Source organism: Miniopterus schreibersii, assembly GCF_964146895.1.
Source record: "Miniopterus schreibersii genome assembly, chromosome: 2".
Taxonomy (NCBI): domain Eukaryota; kingdom Metazoa; phylum Chordata; class Mammalia; order Chiroptera; family Miniopteridae; genus Miniopterus; species Miniopterus schreibersii.
The window spans coordinates 44011953-44028966 of record NC_138102.1 but is presented as its reverse complement, the minus strand read 5'-3'; the positions used below and the strand labels follow the sequence as shown (position 1 = coordinate 44028966).

Here is a 17014-nt window from a genome sequence, read left to right as displayed (position 1 = left end):
GAAATATTACAAAGCTTCAGGAGACTGCAATGTTCATCAGCTCTAAGAAAACTCCTTCTAATTCTAAATATATACAGAGAATGTGGGAAGATATGTTTGTGGCTCTCTATATCAAAATCTAGATTCACCTTATATGTAATCAGGATATTAAAACCACAATATTATCCCAAACGTAACCAAGAAAGACAATATCAGCTCTGTTTAAGATGATTCCAAAGATACTACATAATTCATTCCAAAGTAAAATGGATAAAAAATATTTAAGAGGGATAAAACTACCCAGTTAGGAAAAGGAATAGGCACATGTGCACTCAGCTTGCACTGGGCTACTTATGATCAACTTTTTTTCCCCTGTGCCCGGGATGGACTGCAGGTTTAACATTGCAAACATTGTAAATACGCTCCTTATGGATATAAAGACCCCCTTTTGGGGAGGGCAGTGTCTAGTTTCATGGAAAGAGCCAGGGATACTTACTGTAGAGATGACTCTTGTGGAGTTTAGCAGGTGACTCTTCAAGAAACTCGCTTTCTATCGATACTGCATTTATTTAGGGGTGTCCAGCTCTTTGGTACACACCAAATTATTCTCTCTGAAAGTCGTTCCTATTCCCTTGTATCTCCCAGACATACCTATAAAACGTAATTCTTAAAAAATAAAAATTAAAAATAGCGCCCTTGTTTGCAGCTAGGACGAACCACTCCCTCTTGCAGGGTCCTTTACAGTGGGTGCAGGAGGCGGCAGCCGGGGCTGTGTTATTCTAAACGGCAGGGGGAAGGCGGGCGAGAGCAGGGCTGGAATCCGCGGGCGCCTGACCGCCGCCAAGCCGGGCGCTGTGGGGGTACTTCCTCTCCTCCCTTTTTCAATCCGAGGATTGCCCAGTCCCGCGGCCGTGTTACGCACGTGGTCCAAGACTCCTCCGTCTCCCGCAACTGTGACAGGCAAGGGGGGCTCCGGGGCGCCGCGGGAGCCCTGCGGGGACGCCTCCGCCCTCGGCTGCCACCTATCGGCCGCCTCGCGCCGCCTCGCCCAGGGCCCACCATGACTGCTGCAGCTTGGCTCGCGCCGGCCGCGCGACAATAAACAAGTGCACCGGACGGGGCCCTGCGCCCGCGCCGCACCGCAGCGGCGCCTCTGACACCCCGCGTTGCTTACCCCGTTGCCACCTCCTCAGCGCCGGGGAGAGAAGACACGACTTTCTCTGAGTTTTTTAGAGTCGCCGGGTTGCCGGGACACGCCACGGGCGGAGGAACAACGGCCGATCCTGTCCCTCCGGACAACCCAAAGGATGTCGGAGATAGAGAGTTCCAAATAATGACGATCGTGGGCCGCATCTGGGGAAGGGATAGGAAAGGAATATTTTTAAAAAGCCGCACGCCGCTGGAGCGCTGACAGCACCGAGAAGATGTGGGAGCCGTGCAAACACTAAGTGGGGACCGCGGCGGCGGCTGCAGCGGGCAGCGCGCGGCGAGAGCGGCGGCGGGAGCCCGGCGAGGGGGTCGCCGCCGCGCGGGGGGAGGAGGACGGCGCGGGGGGCGAGGACCGGGTAGGAAGCCGCAGGCGCCGCGGGAGCAGCCGAAGGGCCGGTGCCACCTTCACTCGCCCCCTCACTACCATGTACAGTGTGCGCTGCAAGAAGAAGGCGGGCGATGCATGCACACCCCCGCGCCCCGCTCCCTCTGGCTCGTCCCCGAGCGTGCGCCACTGACCAGGGGGGAATGTGGTGAAGACACCCGCCGGGAGAGCCGAGGGGGAGGGGAGGGCGGCCGGCGCGAACCCAGGCCGGAGGGTGCGAGGAGCCTGAGGCTGCTGGAGGGGGCGGCGGCGGCTGCTGGCTGGAAGAAAGTTGCTCCCCATGCAGATGGCAACTGTAAGTACCCGCCTAGGGTGTGCGGTGAAGGGGACTGGGCACCCCGCGATCGCGCGTTGGCGCGGGTGGGAGCGAGTACACGAGCGAGCCTGAGTGTGAGGAGCGGGTGAGAGCGATCGGTGGGGCTGACCGTCACGTTGGCGGTGCCGGCGGTGCCAGGCAGCCTTCTCCGCGCCCCCCTCCTCCCGCAGCTCCCTCCCCGCCCCGCCCGGCCTCTGTTCTCGGCCCCTACAGCGGGTCCTCTGCCGCCCCCTCCCCCTCTCTTCCCAGCCCGCTGCTCGCGATCGCCCCCCTCTACCCACCCAGCCCCCCTGCCGGCTCCGACTACTGCGGAGAGCCACGGGGAGAGCCGTGTGGGGAGCCCCGGAACCCGCGGTCGCCGCCGCGGCAGCAGCCCCGGGCTGGCGACGTCCGGGCGCCTCTCCTCCAGCGGCGCGGACTGCGCTGCTCGCCGCCTGCTCGCCCTGTTTGGGCTCGAGAAGCCCAGAGCACACCCCCAAAGAGGTATTTTTTAAGGGTGGCTACAATGAGTGGGCCCTGGAGATGTGAGACGGGGTAAGTGGGCCGTTTACTTTGCAAAAGAGGCTCGTGTGTATGAGTGTGTGTGTGTGTGTGTGTGAGAGAGAGAGAGAGAGAGAGAGAGAGAGGCGACGGGGTGGCTTTTTCCCCTCCCTCTGCTCCCTCCCCTTCTTCCTCCCCTTCCCCTTCCTTAGCTTTGGGGCGGGGTGGGGGAGGGGGGCCTCGCGTCCTGGAACTCCGGGTGCTTCTGCCTGGGCCGCGACGGGAACAGCTGTGCCGGGAACCGCGGGTCCGGCCTGGGTGCCCGGCTCCAGCCGCGCGGCCCCAAGCAGCTGAACGCGGATAAGCAGGGCGACGGGCAGGGTCTGTCTAAATTCTTCGGGGGAAAGCAGATACCGTTCCCCCGCCCTCCAAAAACATTCTGATAATCTGAGAATGTGCAGCGCACCCGCGAATTTACATCGCAGGTGCGTTTCCGACTCAGAATGCCAGCCTTCCCCGCTCATTCAACTTTATTTTCTCAAATTTTCGGGCTCCTTTGCTGGCAAGCCGGAGGGCAAAGGGAGCGGGGTGGGAGGAAGCTCTTCGACCCTGGCTAACCGGTACTGAATCAAAGTTGTAGGCGCTGGAGTTGAATACCGGCTGGATACAATTTGCAACGGGCTGCGAGCAGCGGTGGGAGGTGAACGGGGGCGGGGAAGCGCAGGGAGGGAGGGGGAGCGAGGGGGAGGGGACCCCGCGCGGGCTGAATGGATGTGCAGGTTTGATCCAGCGAAGAACCGAAATCTCAAGGTAAACATTTTGCTTTCGTAGTGGGTGTTTTTTGCCGCTTTTAAGCCCGGAGGCGTTTGCCGTGGCGCTGAGAGGTCGGGGACACTTGCGAGGTTTTTACGCTGTGGTTCCTCTTCTTCTCGACACGTCCGGGTGGCCGCGCGTGAATGATCCGCAGGCACACTTGCCCACGGGCGTGCGAATGCGGGGGCTCTTCATAACGCGGGCCGGGTCCGGCTCGGGGGCGGGGGGCCCAGATCGAGATCTCCAGGCTTGAACCCGTGACTCAGAAACGCCTTGGCTTTAGTTTGGGGTTGCGATTGGACTTCATACTTGTGTGGTGGTGTGGCATACGGCGAGGGCAACCGGAGGAAAGGCATTGGCTCCCGAGCAGAGCATTGCCGCCGAATGTTCCCTCCCTCCAGCCAACGCAGCGCGCTCTCACACATTCACACACTCGCTCCATTTATGTCCTTTCTTTTCTGAGTGCTGCTGCCGAGTCCAAGGAGGAAGTCAAAGGAAGCCTGGGGACAAAAAGAAAGCAAGAAAGACCAGGGGGAGGGGATCAGATTGATTCCGTGGGGAGATGAAATTCGGATCTTTAAGCACTGACCTATGTCACTTGCTGTTCTTCCCCCCCCCGCCCTTCCACCTTTCTATTTTGTCTCTGAGCAGCCCAAGTGCCCTTTCCCCAAGGAAAAAAAAAAAAGTCTGTGTGTGTTGGGGGGGTGGGGGGGTACAGCCTTGACAATTAAATGTAATAACTCCAAAAATGGGGATGCTGGCTCTGTAGTAGTTCAGTCCAAATCTTGCTCATTCCATAGGGTTAATTTTTCCTACCGTGGCAAACAGACGTGCAGCCCGAGGTAAGGGGGGCTTTGGCGCTGGCCCTGGGTTTACTTTTAGCCGATTCCGGGTGAGCAAGTTGGAATGCCCTCGTTAAACTCCAGGTACGGAAAGGTGCTCCGGGTTGCGGATGCCTTCGCAGGGCTCTTTGTGATTCGCCGCGCAGAACTGTCTCAGTGGCTTAAAGATGCGGTTTGGAGGCGCCGCTGGCAGGATCAGCAGGAGCAGTGGACGCGGCGCTCTCTGAGCAGCACTGTTCAGCGGCACCGTGCCTGCAATTAGGGCGCCGCTGCGCTTAATAGCGTGACAGGGAAGCCCACCATCAAAGCCAACGCGCTCCCGTCCCTCCCCACAAAAGCTCCTGAAGACAATTGGCGATTTAAGAGCTTCTTTCGGGGTCCTTTTGATGCATTATCTGGCCTCCCCTTTGCCTCTGAAAAGTATTATTTAGGTCCCCACTTTGGCATATTGTGGCTCCTTGCATTTCTGTGAAAATGGGAGACCTTCGCTGTGAACTGTTAACTGAAAAGATTCTGAAAGGAGGGCAGAGTGGCTGGGTGTAGGTGAGGGGGGGACCCCCGTAAAATGATGCTTTTTTTTTTTTCCCCCTCTCTTAAATTAGAACCATGAAAGTGAACTGACAGCCATCTTATGTATATTTATGGATTGGTTTTGAAAAAGGGAGGGGAGGAGATAGGATGAACACTAAAATGGGACTTTATTGAACCTGCCCTTATCTTGTAAAGAGCAGCATTTCCTGTTGCACTCATTAGGAAATGAAATCAACCTTTAAATCAAAATGATTATCAGATTTTAAGAAAGCCTGGAAATGTCCTTGTTGGGGAGGGGGTGCCATTCATAGCCCCTCCTACTGGGTTTCAGAGAAATAGTATAAGGGAAAAGAGACTTTCTGAGTGATCCCTTAAATTTTTGTCATATTCTGTTGTTTCCCTTTTTTCCTTTCTCCCTTGCAGGAGGTAAAATGCACACTTGCTGCCCCCTGGTAACTTTGGAACAGGACCTCCACAGAAAAATGCATAGCTGGATGCTGCAGACTCTAGCATTTGCTCTAACATCTCTCGTCCTTTCGTGTGCAGAAACCATCGATTATTATGGGGAAATCTGTGACAATGCATGTCCTTGTGAGGAAAAAGATGGCATTTTAACTGTGAGCTGTGAAAACCGGGGGATCATCAGCCTCTCTGAAATCAGCCCTCCCCGCTTCCCAGTCTACCACCTCTTGCTGTCTGGAAACCTTTTGAACCGCCTCTATCCCAATGAGTTTGTCAATTACACTGGGGCTTCGATTTTGCATCTGGGTAGCAACGTGATCCAGGACATCGAGACGGGGGCTTTTCATGGGCTTAGGGGTTTAAGGAGACTGCATCTGAACAACAATAAACTGGAACTTCTGCGTGATGACATATTCCTTGGCTTGGAGAGCCTGGAGTACCTACAGGTCGATTATAATTACATCAGTGTCATTGAACCCAATGCTTTTGGGAAACTGCATTCGTTGCAGGTGCTTATCCTCAATGACAATCTCTTGTCCAGTTTACCCAACAACCTTTTCCGTTTTGTGCCCTTAACGCACTTGGACCTGCGGGGGAACCGGCTGAAACTGCTCCCCTATGTGGGGCTGTTGCAGCACATGGATAAAGTGGTGGAGTTACAGCTGGAGGAAAACCCCTGGAACTGCTCCTGTGAGCTGATCTCCCTGAAGGATTGGCTGGACAGTATCTCCTACTCAGCCCTGGTGGGCGATGTGGTTTGTGAGACACCCTTCCGCTTACACGGCCGGGACTTGGACGAAGTGTCCAAGCAGGAGCTTTGCCCGAGGAAACTGATTTCAGACTACGAGATGAGGCCCCAGACGCCTCTGAGCACCACGGGGTATTTACACACCACCCCAGCTTCGGTGAATTCCGTGGCCACCTCTTCCTCTGCTGTTTACAAACCTCCCTTGAAAACTCCTAAAGGGACCCGCCAACCCAACAAGCCCAGGGTGCGCCCCACCTCTAGGCAGCCCTTCAAGGACTTGAGCTACAGCAATTCTGGCCCCAGCATCGCCTACCAGACCAAATCTCCCGTGCCTTTGGAGTGCCCCACCCAGTGCTACTGCAACCTGCAAATCTCCGATCTGGGCCTCAACGTCAACTGCCAGGAGCGAAAGATCGAGAGCATCTCAGAGCTGCAGCCCAAGCCCTACAACCCCAAGAAAATGTATCTGACGGAGAACTACATCGCGGTGGTGCGCAGGAGCGACTTCCTGGAGGCCACGGGGCTGGACCTCCTGCACCTGGGCAACAACCGCATATCCATGATCCAGGACCACGCCTTTGGAGATCTCACCAACCTGAGGCGCCTGTACCTAAACGGCAACAGGATCGAGAGGCTCAGCCCAGAGTTGTTCTACGGCCTGCAGAGCCTGCAGTACCTCTTCCTCCAGTACAATCTCATCCGCGAGATTCAGCCTGGGACTTTCGACCCGGTGCCAAACCTTCAGCTGCTCTTTCTGAATAACAACCTCCTGCAGGCCATGCCCTCGGGCGTCTTCTCCAGCCTGACCCTCCTCAGGCTCAACCTGAGGAGCAACCACTTCGCCTCCTTGCCAGTGAGTGGGGTCCTGGACCAGCTGAAGTCACTCATCCAAATCGACCTCCACGACAACCCCTGGGATTGTACCTGCGACGTGGTGGGCATGAAGCTGTGGGTCGAGCAGCTCAAGGTGGGCGTCCTGGTGGACGAAGTCATCTGCAAGGCGCCCAAGAAGTTCGCCGAGACAGACATGCGCGCCATCAAGTCGGAGCTGCTGTGCCCAGACTACTCGGACGTGGTGGTGTCCACGCCCACGCCCTCCTCGGCCCAGGTCCCCGCGAGGACCAGCGCGGTCACCCCCACCGTGCGGTTGAACAGCACCGGGGCCCCCGCGGGCTTGGGCGCGGGCGGAGGGGCGTCGTCCTCGGTGCCCTTGTCGGTGCTGATCCTCAGCCTGCTGCTGGTTTTCATCATGTCCGTCTTCGTGGCCGCCGGGCTCTTCGTGCTGGTTATGAAGCGCAGGAAGAAGAGCCAGAGCGACCACGCCAGCACCAACAATTCCGACGTGAGCTCCTTCAACATGCAGTACAGCGTGTACGGCGGCGGCGCGGGCGCGGGCGGCCACCCCCACGCGCACGTGCACCACCGCGGGCCCGCCCTGCCCAAGGTGAAGACGCCCGCGGGCCACGTGTACGAGTACATCCCCCACCCGCTGGGCCACATGTGCAAAAACCCCATCTACCGCTCCCGCGAGGGCAACTCCGTGGAGGATTACAAAGACCTGCACGAGCTCAAGGTCACCTACGGCGGCAACCACCACCTGCAGCAGCAGCCGCAGCAGCCGCCGCCGCCGCCGCCGCCCCAGCCGCAGCCCCCGCCGCAGCTGCAGCTGCAGCCGGCCGAGGAGGAGAGGCGGGAAAGCCACCACCTGCGGAGCCCGGCCTACAGCGTCAGCACCATCGAGCCCCGGGAGGACCTGCTGTCGCCGGTGCAGGACGCCGACCGCTTCTACAGGGGCATTTTGGAGCCAGACAAACACTGCGCCGCCGCCCCCGCCCCCGCCGGCAGCAGCCTCCCGGAGTACCCCAAATTCCCGTGCAGCCCTGCCGCTTACACTTTCTCCCCCAACTATGACCTGAGACGCCCCCATCAGTATTTGCACCCGGGGGCAGGGGACAGCAGGCTGCGGGAGCCGGTGCTTTACAGCCCCCCCAGTGCTGTCTTTGTAGAACCCAACCGGAACGAGTATCTGGAGTTAAAAGCAAAACTAAACGTTGAGCCGGACTACCTCGAAGTGCTGGAAAAACAGACCACATTCAGCCAGTTCTAAAAGCAGAGAAACTCCCTGGGAGCTTTTGCACTTGAAACACGCGAGCGAGCCGGCGCGGCCGGCGGACGCGTCCGATGAATTCTGTTGCTTCAATGTTTCGAGTGAAGTGCCTTGGCACGGGATTCTTAGCTCCGGCGGACGGCGCTGGAGGGTGTGCGGTTTCCTTTTCGTTTTACACGCGGGGGGACGTGGGTGTAAACAGGGCACATCGCTTTCTCTTGCGTGTGGGGGGGGAGAGGAGAGGGGCTTTTGCGGAAAGCAATTGGGTGCGCGGGGGACGGGGGACGGGGCCGCCGGTCCCGCGGCGGCTGGAAGTGCGGAGGCCGGTGGAAGGGGCGGCGCGCAGGTTCTGTCTCTTTTGCTCCCTCCCCTCCCCCTCCCCTTCTCCCCCTTTAAGCCATGGGTGGGTCTAAATGGCTTCCGTGGAGAGGTTAGCACACCCCAACTTCAATAGAAAGTTTATTCTTGTTCCCTCTTTCTCCCCCCCCCCCCCCCCCCCCCCCCCGCTCTCTCCGCCTCCCTGCCTCCCTCCTCGCTCATTCCCTTTCTTTCTTTTAAAAGGATGTGTTTGTATGCATTCTGGACATTTGAATTAAAGACAAAAGCGTTGTGATCTGGACGGGGGGTCACCACAGATGTGGACAAATCATTAAAATTACAGAGCTATATGATCCATAATTGATTAGTCAAAATAACTTATTGATGAAATATACAAATATTTTATTGTAGCACCTATTTTTATATGCACATTTAGCATTTCTCTTTCCTTCACTATTTAGCCTATGATTTTCGCAGAGGTGTCACACTACACGAGGAGCTGCATTTCCAAAACTGAAGCGATATCAGGAAGGCACTTTTAAACCATTAAAAACTTGGAGAACTTAATGACAAAATTTTAAAGCCAGTGCAACCCGCCCATTTGGATCTGTAATTTGAAAAATAATAATAATATAACTGATTGTATCCCGATGTATATTAAAACATTAGGGCAATTAATTGGGTCATTCGGGTGAGAATCAGGTGCAGGTTTCTGGTTTTATTAGAGAAGATTTCAAAGTATTTTTTATTAGAAAAACCAAAATGATGTATTGATTTGACTACTATTGTAGCCGGTTTTTGATTGTTTAACCAAACAACATCGCATTTGTACAGATCCACGTGTACTAGCACCTCAGAAGACCAAATGATGGACTGTACAAATCCCTATACAATGTCTTGATCCCTCTGGGCAGCAAGCAATGACGATAACCACAAACAGGATCTCTGTAAGATGGGGCTACTGTTGTTACAGTCTTCTATGTATCCCAGCACATGTAATTTTTTAAATAGTTTCTGAATAAATACTTGATAACTATGTCAAATACAAGGAATTGAAGTAATGATTGCTTAAAGTGCAAAAGAATTAGCTATGTGTGATTGACCGAATCTCCATTATTAACAATTTAGGACATGATAGCTAACTTATTCCTCACGGAAAAAAAAAATTTCCCTGAATTGTCAAGTTTAAATATATATAGATATGTAGTTATGTCTATGGTGGTTCACAGAATTGTGTTTTTCTAAATGTCATTTAATGTGTTTATTAATGAAATTTTAATTGTATACTTCTTTTCCTTACTGAAGTATTCATCTAATACATGGAGCATGGTAAGTAATATACTGCATATTCATTTTTCTTCCAATATTGTGTATTTTTGTCATGTCAACGTTACTTATTCAGTCTACAAATTTCTACTGTTTCATATTTTTACCTGCATAAAGTTACCTTCAACAATTATGACGGATACTTTATCTTCAGTTGATCTACATCCTAAATGTTCATAATGTTGGTGGGTATAAGCTGTCCACTTCTGAATAAGGTTTGCCAGTGAATTGAGATTTAAGGGGAGGAGATGTTTGAATTAACGTGAAATTTAAAGAGCCACTCATTGCTATTGGTGGGTCTCCCATAATCTCACCTGAAACGTGTACAATATCAAGGGCTGTTCATGAACTTTATGTTTAGGGAACACTTTTCATGGCATTCTGCCACCAAGAGGCAGCATTCACCCATGAGTAAATTGACAGTAACTGCTTGAATTCAGGTTGAACAGGTGGTAATGGTTTTCCTGAGGAATTAAATATATATATATGTGCATATGTCATTATATGGTAATGCTACATTGGCCAAGTGAAGTAAACTATCCTCATTCTGTGCCACATTTTTCCTTCCAACTTTATTTCAAAGGGAAAGGAACAAGATTAATAATGCCATGTGATATCATGAAAAATAAAAAGTGTATCTTACTTTTCATCTACCTCCTCCATATTAAATTCAGGATTAGAAAAGAAAAATAGTAGCATTTGCTTTCACAATTGGGGTTGTAATTAATTTCTCTTCATTATGGGAGTTATTTTTCTTTAAAAAAAATGTCAAAATCACTTCCTCAATGTAATATTACATGCAGATACGGCGGTGTTGTATAAATTATAAAATGCAAAGTGGAATCCTCCAAGTAACCAGTTTATTTTCTTGATGCATAAAAATAAGAGATAAGAATGACATGAAATTAAAGATGTAGCTTCCAAAGAAAACCCGTGATGTTCAACGATTTACAAAACAATATTCCAAACTAGCACTGTAGCACATAATCTTGTCACATACACTCTATTTAGCTGGTTTGTTTATACCTCTATTGTTCCTAAGGTGTCCAACATTATTTTAAATATCAAAAATAACAATGATATGATTTATGAAAAGAGATTACTTCTCATTTCTAAATTATTTTTTCCCAGGTGTATTAAGAGGATAAAAGTAAGTGTAATTTCTCTGATATACTTGAAAATTTTTTAAATGTAGAATCAAGAAACTTGGATAGCATTAAAAGTGAATTATGTTTCTCCTTATACATGGTTTCCTGCCAATACAGTAACATATACAGTAGAACATAAGTTGTGTGGTTTTGATATCTGATTTTTGGCTTTTCAGTTTGTTCACTGAACAAATAATTGGGCATATCAGTGGTATATGATTGGAATAAGTGGCCCTGCATAGTCTCTCCATAGAATTTTGGAGAACAACATATGCAGTGTTTCAGGCGTCAATTAAAAGCTGGATGCAAACTAAACGTATTATTTGTGATTGTTCTATTTTATATGTTGCATAATCTCATACAAATATATTTCCAGGTAGATATTATAAAATCTTATTTTTGTCTATGTATGATTATAGTGTAAATAACTAAATTATTTCAGAGAAAGTAAATGTATTCTATGTAAATGTGAATAATTCCTATGCTAATAGTCAAAGTCATTTACAACTAAACTATTGATTGAAGTTCTGAGTTAACTTTAGCATAAATATCATACTTGAAACACATCTTTTTCTTAGGCTAGATTATCACCTTTAAATATGTGAAGCGGAAAATTTTGGTGTGTGTCCTGGATATCCAAGTCAGTCTCACCACTGTTCCCTCAACAGCAATTAAGAAATCAAACTATTGGGTAATAAAAACATCTACCCATAATGTGGAAAAGGTTAGAATTTAAGACCTTAATCTAATATACTAGTTTCTTGCCCTATATCATTAAATCTATTCTTGTTACTAAATTATGTTGTTAACAAATTATTCAAATTAAATATGTGTAATTTTATTTCCATAATCTAATATTTTTGAGTTCCCTTTTTAAAAATCTTCCCCGTTCCTTCCTCCTTCCTTCTTATGCTTTCTCTTCATTATTTTTCAGTAGGTCAAAGGGAAAGAGTGAGAATAGTTCAGTCCTTGTTTGAAATGCCAAAAACTGGCTACTTAACTTCAAGAGCTCAATAGATTGTTTCCAAAGTCACACAACTCCAAATTAAGGAAAATAAAGCAGACCACAATTAGGCTTCCAATTTACTTGCAAATATGCATTTGTACTTTTCAAGATGGCTCCAAATTAAAATATTTTCATGGTTGGCAAAATATTTGGTATAACTAATTTTAAGAATAAATTTTACATTGAGAAGGAGGAACTGAAAACAACAGAAGAACGGATTTAAATACTAGAACAAAGGAACATTTAATTCATTATTTCAAAGGGAATAAATTGTTCTGAAAGTGGTGATTAAACTATTATTAAATTAACTATTTAACTTATGGAAAATGTTTCTCAAACCCTTTGAAGTTCTCTCCTTTTTTTCAAATATAAATATATGACAATAAAATCAAAGTAGTTGATTGCCATTAATCATGTGCATAAAAATAATTATCCAGTATCTATATTCACAGGAACCTTATATAATTAATATTACATTATACAACTATGCCTTTTATCATTAATTTAATTTAATGCCTTTCTAGAAATATTCATATATATTTCCCTCACTATATGTCACATGTATGTGGCATACACTATATATGTATTATCAAAGAGAGCATTGCATACTCAGTTTTCATCTAGTGTTCTTTATATTTACTTTTTTTACAATTATTTTAAATTATACTCTCAAGTTCTATGGTGTAGGCATGCTAGACTGGGGTAAAGAAAAGAATGTTATGCAGTGTATTATTTGATTTTGACAATAATATGCAATTCTCTTCCTCTGTTCGTAGCAGACCCTTTGACTTACAAGACACAGGTCAAATATTTTTCATGGTAATTGCACGAGTGTTATAAAATGAATAGCTTTTGGCCGTGGTGTGGCTCAGTTGGTTGGGTGTCCTCCCATGCACCAAAAGGTTGCCAGTTCAGTTCCTGGTCAGGGAACATGTCCAGGTTGTGGGCTTGCTCCCTAGTAGGGGACATGGAGGAAGCAGAAGATCAATGTTTCACTCTCACATCAATGTGTCTCTCCCTCTACCTTCCTCTGTCTCTAAAAATTGATGAAAAAAATCTGTTTTTCTAAAATAACTTTTGTACCCAGATTTTAAAAGAACAACATTTATTCTTAATTAAGTTTAAGAGTGCTTTAAATTACTTCTTATTAAAAAATTTTGATGATCAAAACATATATTTCATAGAGAACTGATGTAATACAAATATGAAATGATTTTACTTTCTCATTTTCTATTTGCTACTAAACTAAAAATGTAATGATATATTGCATAATTTTAAGCACATCAGACACATTTTTGTTAGACATCAAGAAAGTGATTCTATAGAAGAAAAGTAATATTGCTAGTGATAGGTTGAATGAAAATCTTCCAGTTTTTTTCTTAATTAGGTATCTCTACCAGTGAAATTAAGGAATATTGTTTATTTCTACTATAAAATAAACAAAATTACACATGACTGTAAAAGTATAAATTATGAAACTGTTTTCAAGGATTTTTTTTTAAAATTTGACGTGCAGAAATGGAATGGTGGCCTTATAGAACTGAAGGCTCATTAATACCTTGGTTTACTTTGCAGATCATTGCATTTTAAGAAAATATTTCAAAACATGAAATAAACTCAATTCAAATTTAATTGTATTACTTCAGTATTTAATCATATATATGCAAAAGCAAAATATAGTTACTTTTCAATATTCTGGAATATGCATATTTTAGATTTTCTTAAAAATTTATTTCTACCACCAGTAATGATTTTTACTGTTTCCAAATAACACATTTTTTTAAAGAATCTTATTGTATGGTTCATTAAAAACAAAACAATATTAGATACTGAATTCAAAATTTGTGTATAAATGCAACTTGTAATTAAGTACATGCGTAACTAAATAAAACAGAAAGGGTGCAATAACCACATGTTACTTCATTAGCAAAGTTCTTTGTCAGATACTGCAATAGAGACTTTGATTAGCATGCTTTATTTATGAGAGTTTCATCAGGCCCATGCAGACTAAAAACTTACATATTAAATATAAAATGTTTATGTAAAAATGACTACTTGATCAATAAATATATATTACCTGTAATGATATATCTACAAAAATTATCTGTAAAAAAATTGTGCTTTTTGACATTACAATAATAGAATATTTTTGCTCTATTTAAGTCCAAAGTCAAAAGGGTGTTTGCACATCCAAAAGTCTTAACAATAATGGGAAACTTATAGCTATTAAATTTATTTTAACCCTGAGTTTTAACATTGACTTTATCTCCACTTCCACGTGTATAAAGTTCTCAGTGCATGTTTTCCTTTATATTACTTAACTCTGTCCTTGCTAATGTCCCCTTAAAGTATACTAATACACATAATATTTTTTCTTCATGTTTTTCTTGACACCTACGTAGCAAATATGAAAATGAACAGTTATAAACTAGCACTTGTTAAATTGTAAATTAAATTTCATTTCACTGAGACAGTTCCCTCAATTTTATTATTATCTCTAATCTTTAAAACTAGTGAAAGAATATTTACATAGGTGCCTACAAATGTGAACATTCAGATCCAGAAATTACATATGTCAGAGAATATTCAAAATCATTCACTGTACTACAATTTAAACTCATTCAATCAGTACAATGGTATTTTTGTTGCTGGTTATGATTAAAGACCTCCATGTCTTAGATGAAAATTAGGTATCATTAAAAATTTTAATAAGAAAAAAGGTGAAAGGTAGATATTGAGTATTTGGATTTTAAATTTAAAATATCTTCTCCAAAGTTAACAAAATTGTATATACTGAAAACCATTTAGAAAGTGTCTTTGTATAAAATTATGCATTTTATGAAATGGCTAGTCCCATATGGCTTGAATAATTTGTTTAATTTTTAAGTTAAAAATTCATTTCTTTAAGAATTTTTATCTGAGGGGAGGGTTCTTTGGCACAGGATGCACTTGAGTCATCATGTCGGACCTTGTAGCTGTGGCTTACACTTTCATTTAAAAGCTCTGTGCCAATTTTAAACATTGAAAATGGCCTCCATTATTTTCCAGTAATTTTCCTCCACCAAATATTGAAAAGAAGCTGTTGGTATATTTCCCTTTATATTGTTAAATTAAAAAATGATAATCTCACATCATTCCTAGTGTAACAATCCAAGTACTTTGTAAGCATGCCTTAATGTAGGTGTGAGGATGTGGATATGAAACTGTCACTATGGACACATCACTCATTAATAATCATCTTTAATACAGGGCGTCTAAATATAAAGGTGAACATTTACGTTAATGTTAATGTACTTAAAGTTATACACTTCGATTGACTGGATAGCTCATATACTTTACAAAATGACTATACTGTGTGCTTATAAACACTAAAGCAATGCTCACCAGGTGGTGATCCACAGCTAAATCCTGAAAAATCTGTTTTATTTGGTCACAACGATTTCATTTCCTTTTAAGGAAATAAATTTGAATTTGAATACCTTTAGGCTGGATAAGCACCCTCATATTGTCTTAACCTAGCAGCTTCATATAATATTATCTGCTGAACTACAAGGGCTTTTGCATTTTCAACCATGTTTCAATATAATCTGTTCCTCAGATATTAAAATGTATATATCATAATCATGGATTTTCAGGCATTGTTCTCTAGGACCTCACAGTTTCTCAATGCTTTATATAGAACATATGAAGTAGCAGATACTATGTAGGTCTGTATTATGAAGAAATCAAAGTAGAGTGAATAATTTTACAACTAGAGGAAACTGGTTTACTAGAAATGAGTATTCTATTAGAAATTTAAATACAAGTGTTAAAGATTATAGTGACTTGAGTCTCCCAGAGCATATTTTGTAAACTGCCCTGACTCCCACAGGCCCCTGGACACCCTAAGGGAGCTGGGATGGTAACTTAAGAAGTATGTTATTACAGTGGGAAATTTATAATCACAGCTAACAACAGAAAGATTTCCCCAAATGTCTAACTGCAGCTGTACTTGAAAACAGCACAAAAGGTCAATTCAATGAAAGTGTGTCAAACATCAGATATCATGGGATTGCTTTCAGGATGGAAGATGTAACTTGGAAAATCTTATCCAATAAATTTAGGACTATATTTTTTAAATGGAGGAAACAGAATTGTCAAGACTATTTTTTTTTTTAGTGTATTAGAACAAAATAATGAATAGAAGTAATATATTCTTCAGTACTGCTGACACTACTACTGACCAGCTGTAATTTCGTGTACATCTAGAAGAAGTAAATTGATATATATTTAGAGGAAGTTAAAAGAGAATATAATGAGATTTCCAAACTGTCTAAATCTGTTTGTTTTAAAGATTTTTTTTTTCATTTTTTTAAGACTAAACACTGACATACTTTGTAAAAATTTTGGGGTTTCACCTTTATTATTTTTCTAACAAAATGTGAATTAGCTTTGCTATATAGATATGCTATAGGTTGGATTTATATTTTTACTAGTGATTTTATTTATTGATAAGCTGGGCCTGAAATAACAAAATAATACTTGCATACTATTTCCTGTTATTTTATAACAAATAGTAGCCAATGGGAACAAGACAGAAGGATAATTCTAAAACTCCAAATTATGTTCCTTTCTTTTTATTACAGATGATGTGTTCCTTTGCATTTTTCTTTGTGTCTTTGCCTTATTTTCAATTTTTAAAAATTAATACAATGCATAATTAAATGAAGACCTTAAATAATTTATATTTCCATTTTCTCCACTGGATCTATGTCAATTGTAATTCTAAAATTAACAACATGACAATTAATTATTGCTCTTTACATTATATACCTGTGAAAGCATGCCTTAGATGGAAATGTATTTTCAATTTCTCCATTAACAGTTTGCTGTTTACAAAATTAAGTGGTCATTTATAGATACTTCACAGTAAATTTAAGGTACAATTTCTTTAAAAAAGAAAGAACTTAGTGCAGTTTTATTGACTTCACTTTTCTACCCTTTGAAATGATTGCATGAACTTTCAGTATATTTCCTGAATATATTATCAGAATTTATTTCTCAAAAACTCGAGTGCTATTTCTAAATTAATGGTAATTTTTTTACATTTGCTTATTTTGTTTTCATTGAACACATTTTGAAATTATGTATGAGGTAATTTTCATTATTTTGGTTTCAATTCAAATGATCCTGGGCATATTTGTTTTGTATTAGCTAAGATATAATAATAAATATCATACAAAGATGTATCAATATTCTACTATTTATAATACTTAAAGATCTTTGGCTTATTTTATATCAGTATTAGTTGCAAAAGGTAGACTAAATATGTGATATAACATTTATCATTTTAATATTATAAATT

At 43.8% G+C, this 17014-nt stretch overlaps 1 protein-coding gene across 5 annotated transcripts; it reads left to right on the top strand.

Annotated features, from left to right (window-relative positions):
• Nucleotides 1-857: 857 nt before the first annotated feature.
• On the top strand, nt 858-9652 carry SLITRK5 (SLIT and NTRK like family member 5). 5 transcript variants are annotated; one of them, XM_081129551.1, is made up of 2 exons: nt 858-1680; nt 4979-9652. In XM_081129551.1, exons 1-2 carry the CDS (start codon nt 1614-1616, stop codon nt 7870-7872), a joined length of 2961 nt encoding a protein of 986 aa, XP_080985677.1. In that variant the 5' UTR covers nt 858-1613; the 3' UTR covers nt 7873-9652. The 5 variants fall into 5 exon arrangements, with proteins under 5 accessions (XP_080985677.1, XP_080985673.1, XP_080985676.1 ...); XM_081129547.1 differs by lacking the exon at nt 858-1680 and adding an exon at nt 1717-1868; XM_081129550.1 differs by lacking the exon at nt 858-1680 and adding an exon at nt 2193-2372.
• Nucleotides 9653-17014: the final 7362 nt, after the last annotated feature.

Bases quoted from the DNA above. Each gene is read 5' to 3' on its own strand.
- SLITRK5 (XM_081129551.1), top strand. From the start codon at position 1,614: ATGTACAGTGTGCGCTGCAAGAAGAAGGCGGGCGATGCATGCACACCC. The intron at 1,681-4,978 runs GCTCGTCCCCGA...TCTCCCTTGCAG, and splicing joins CCCGCGCCCCGCTCCCTCTG to GAGGTAAAATGCACACTTGC.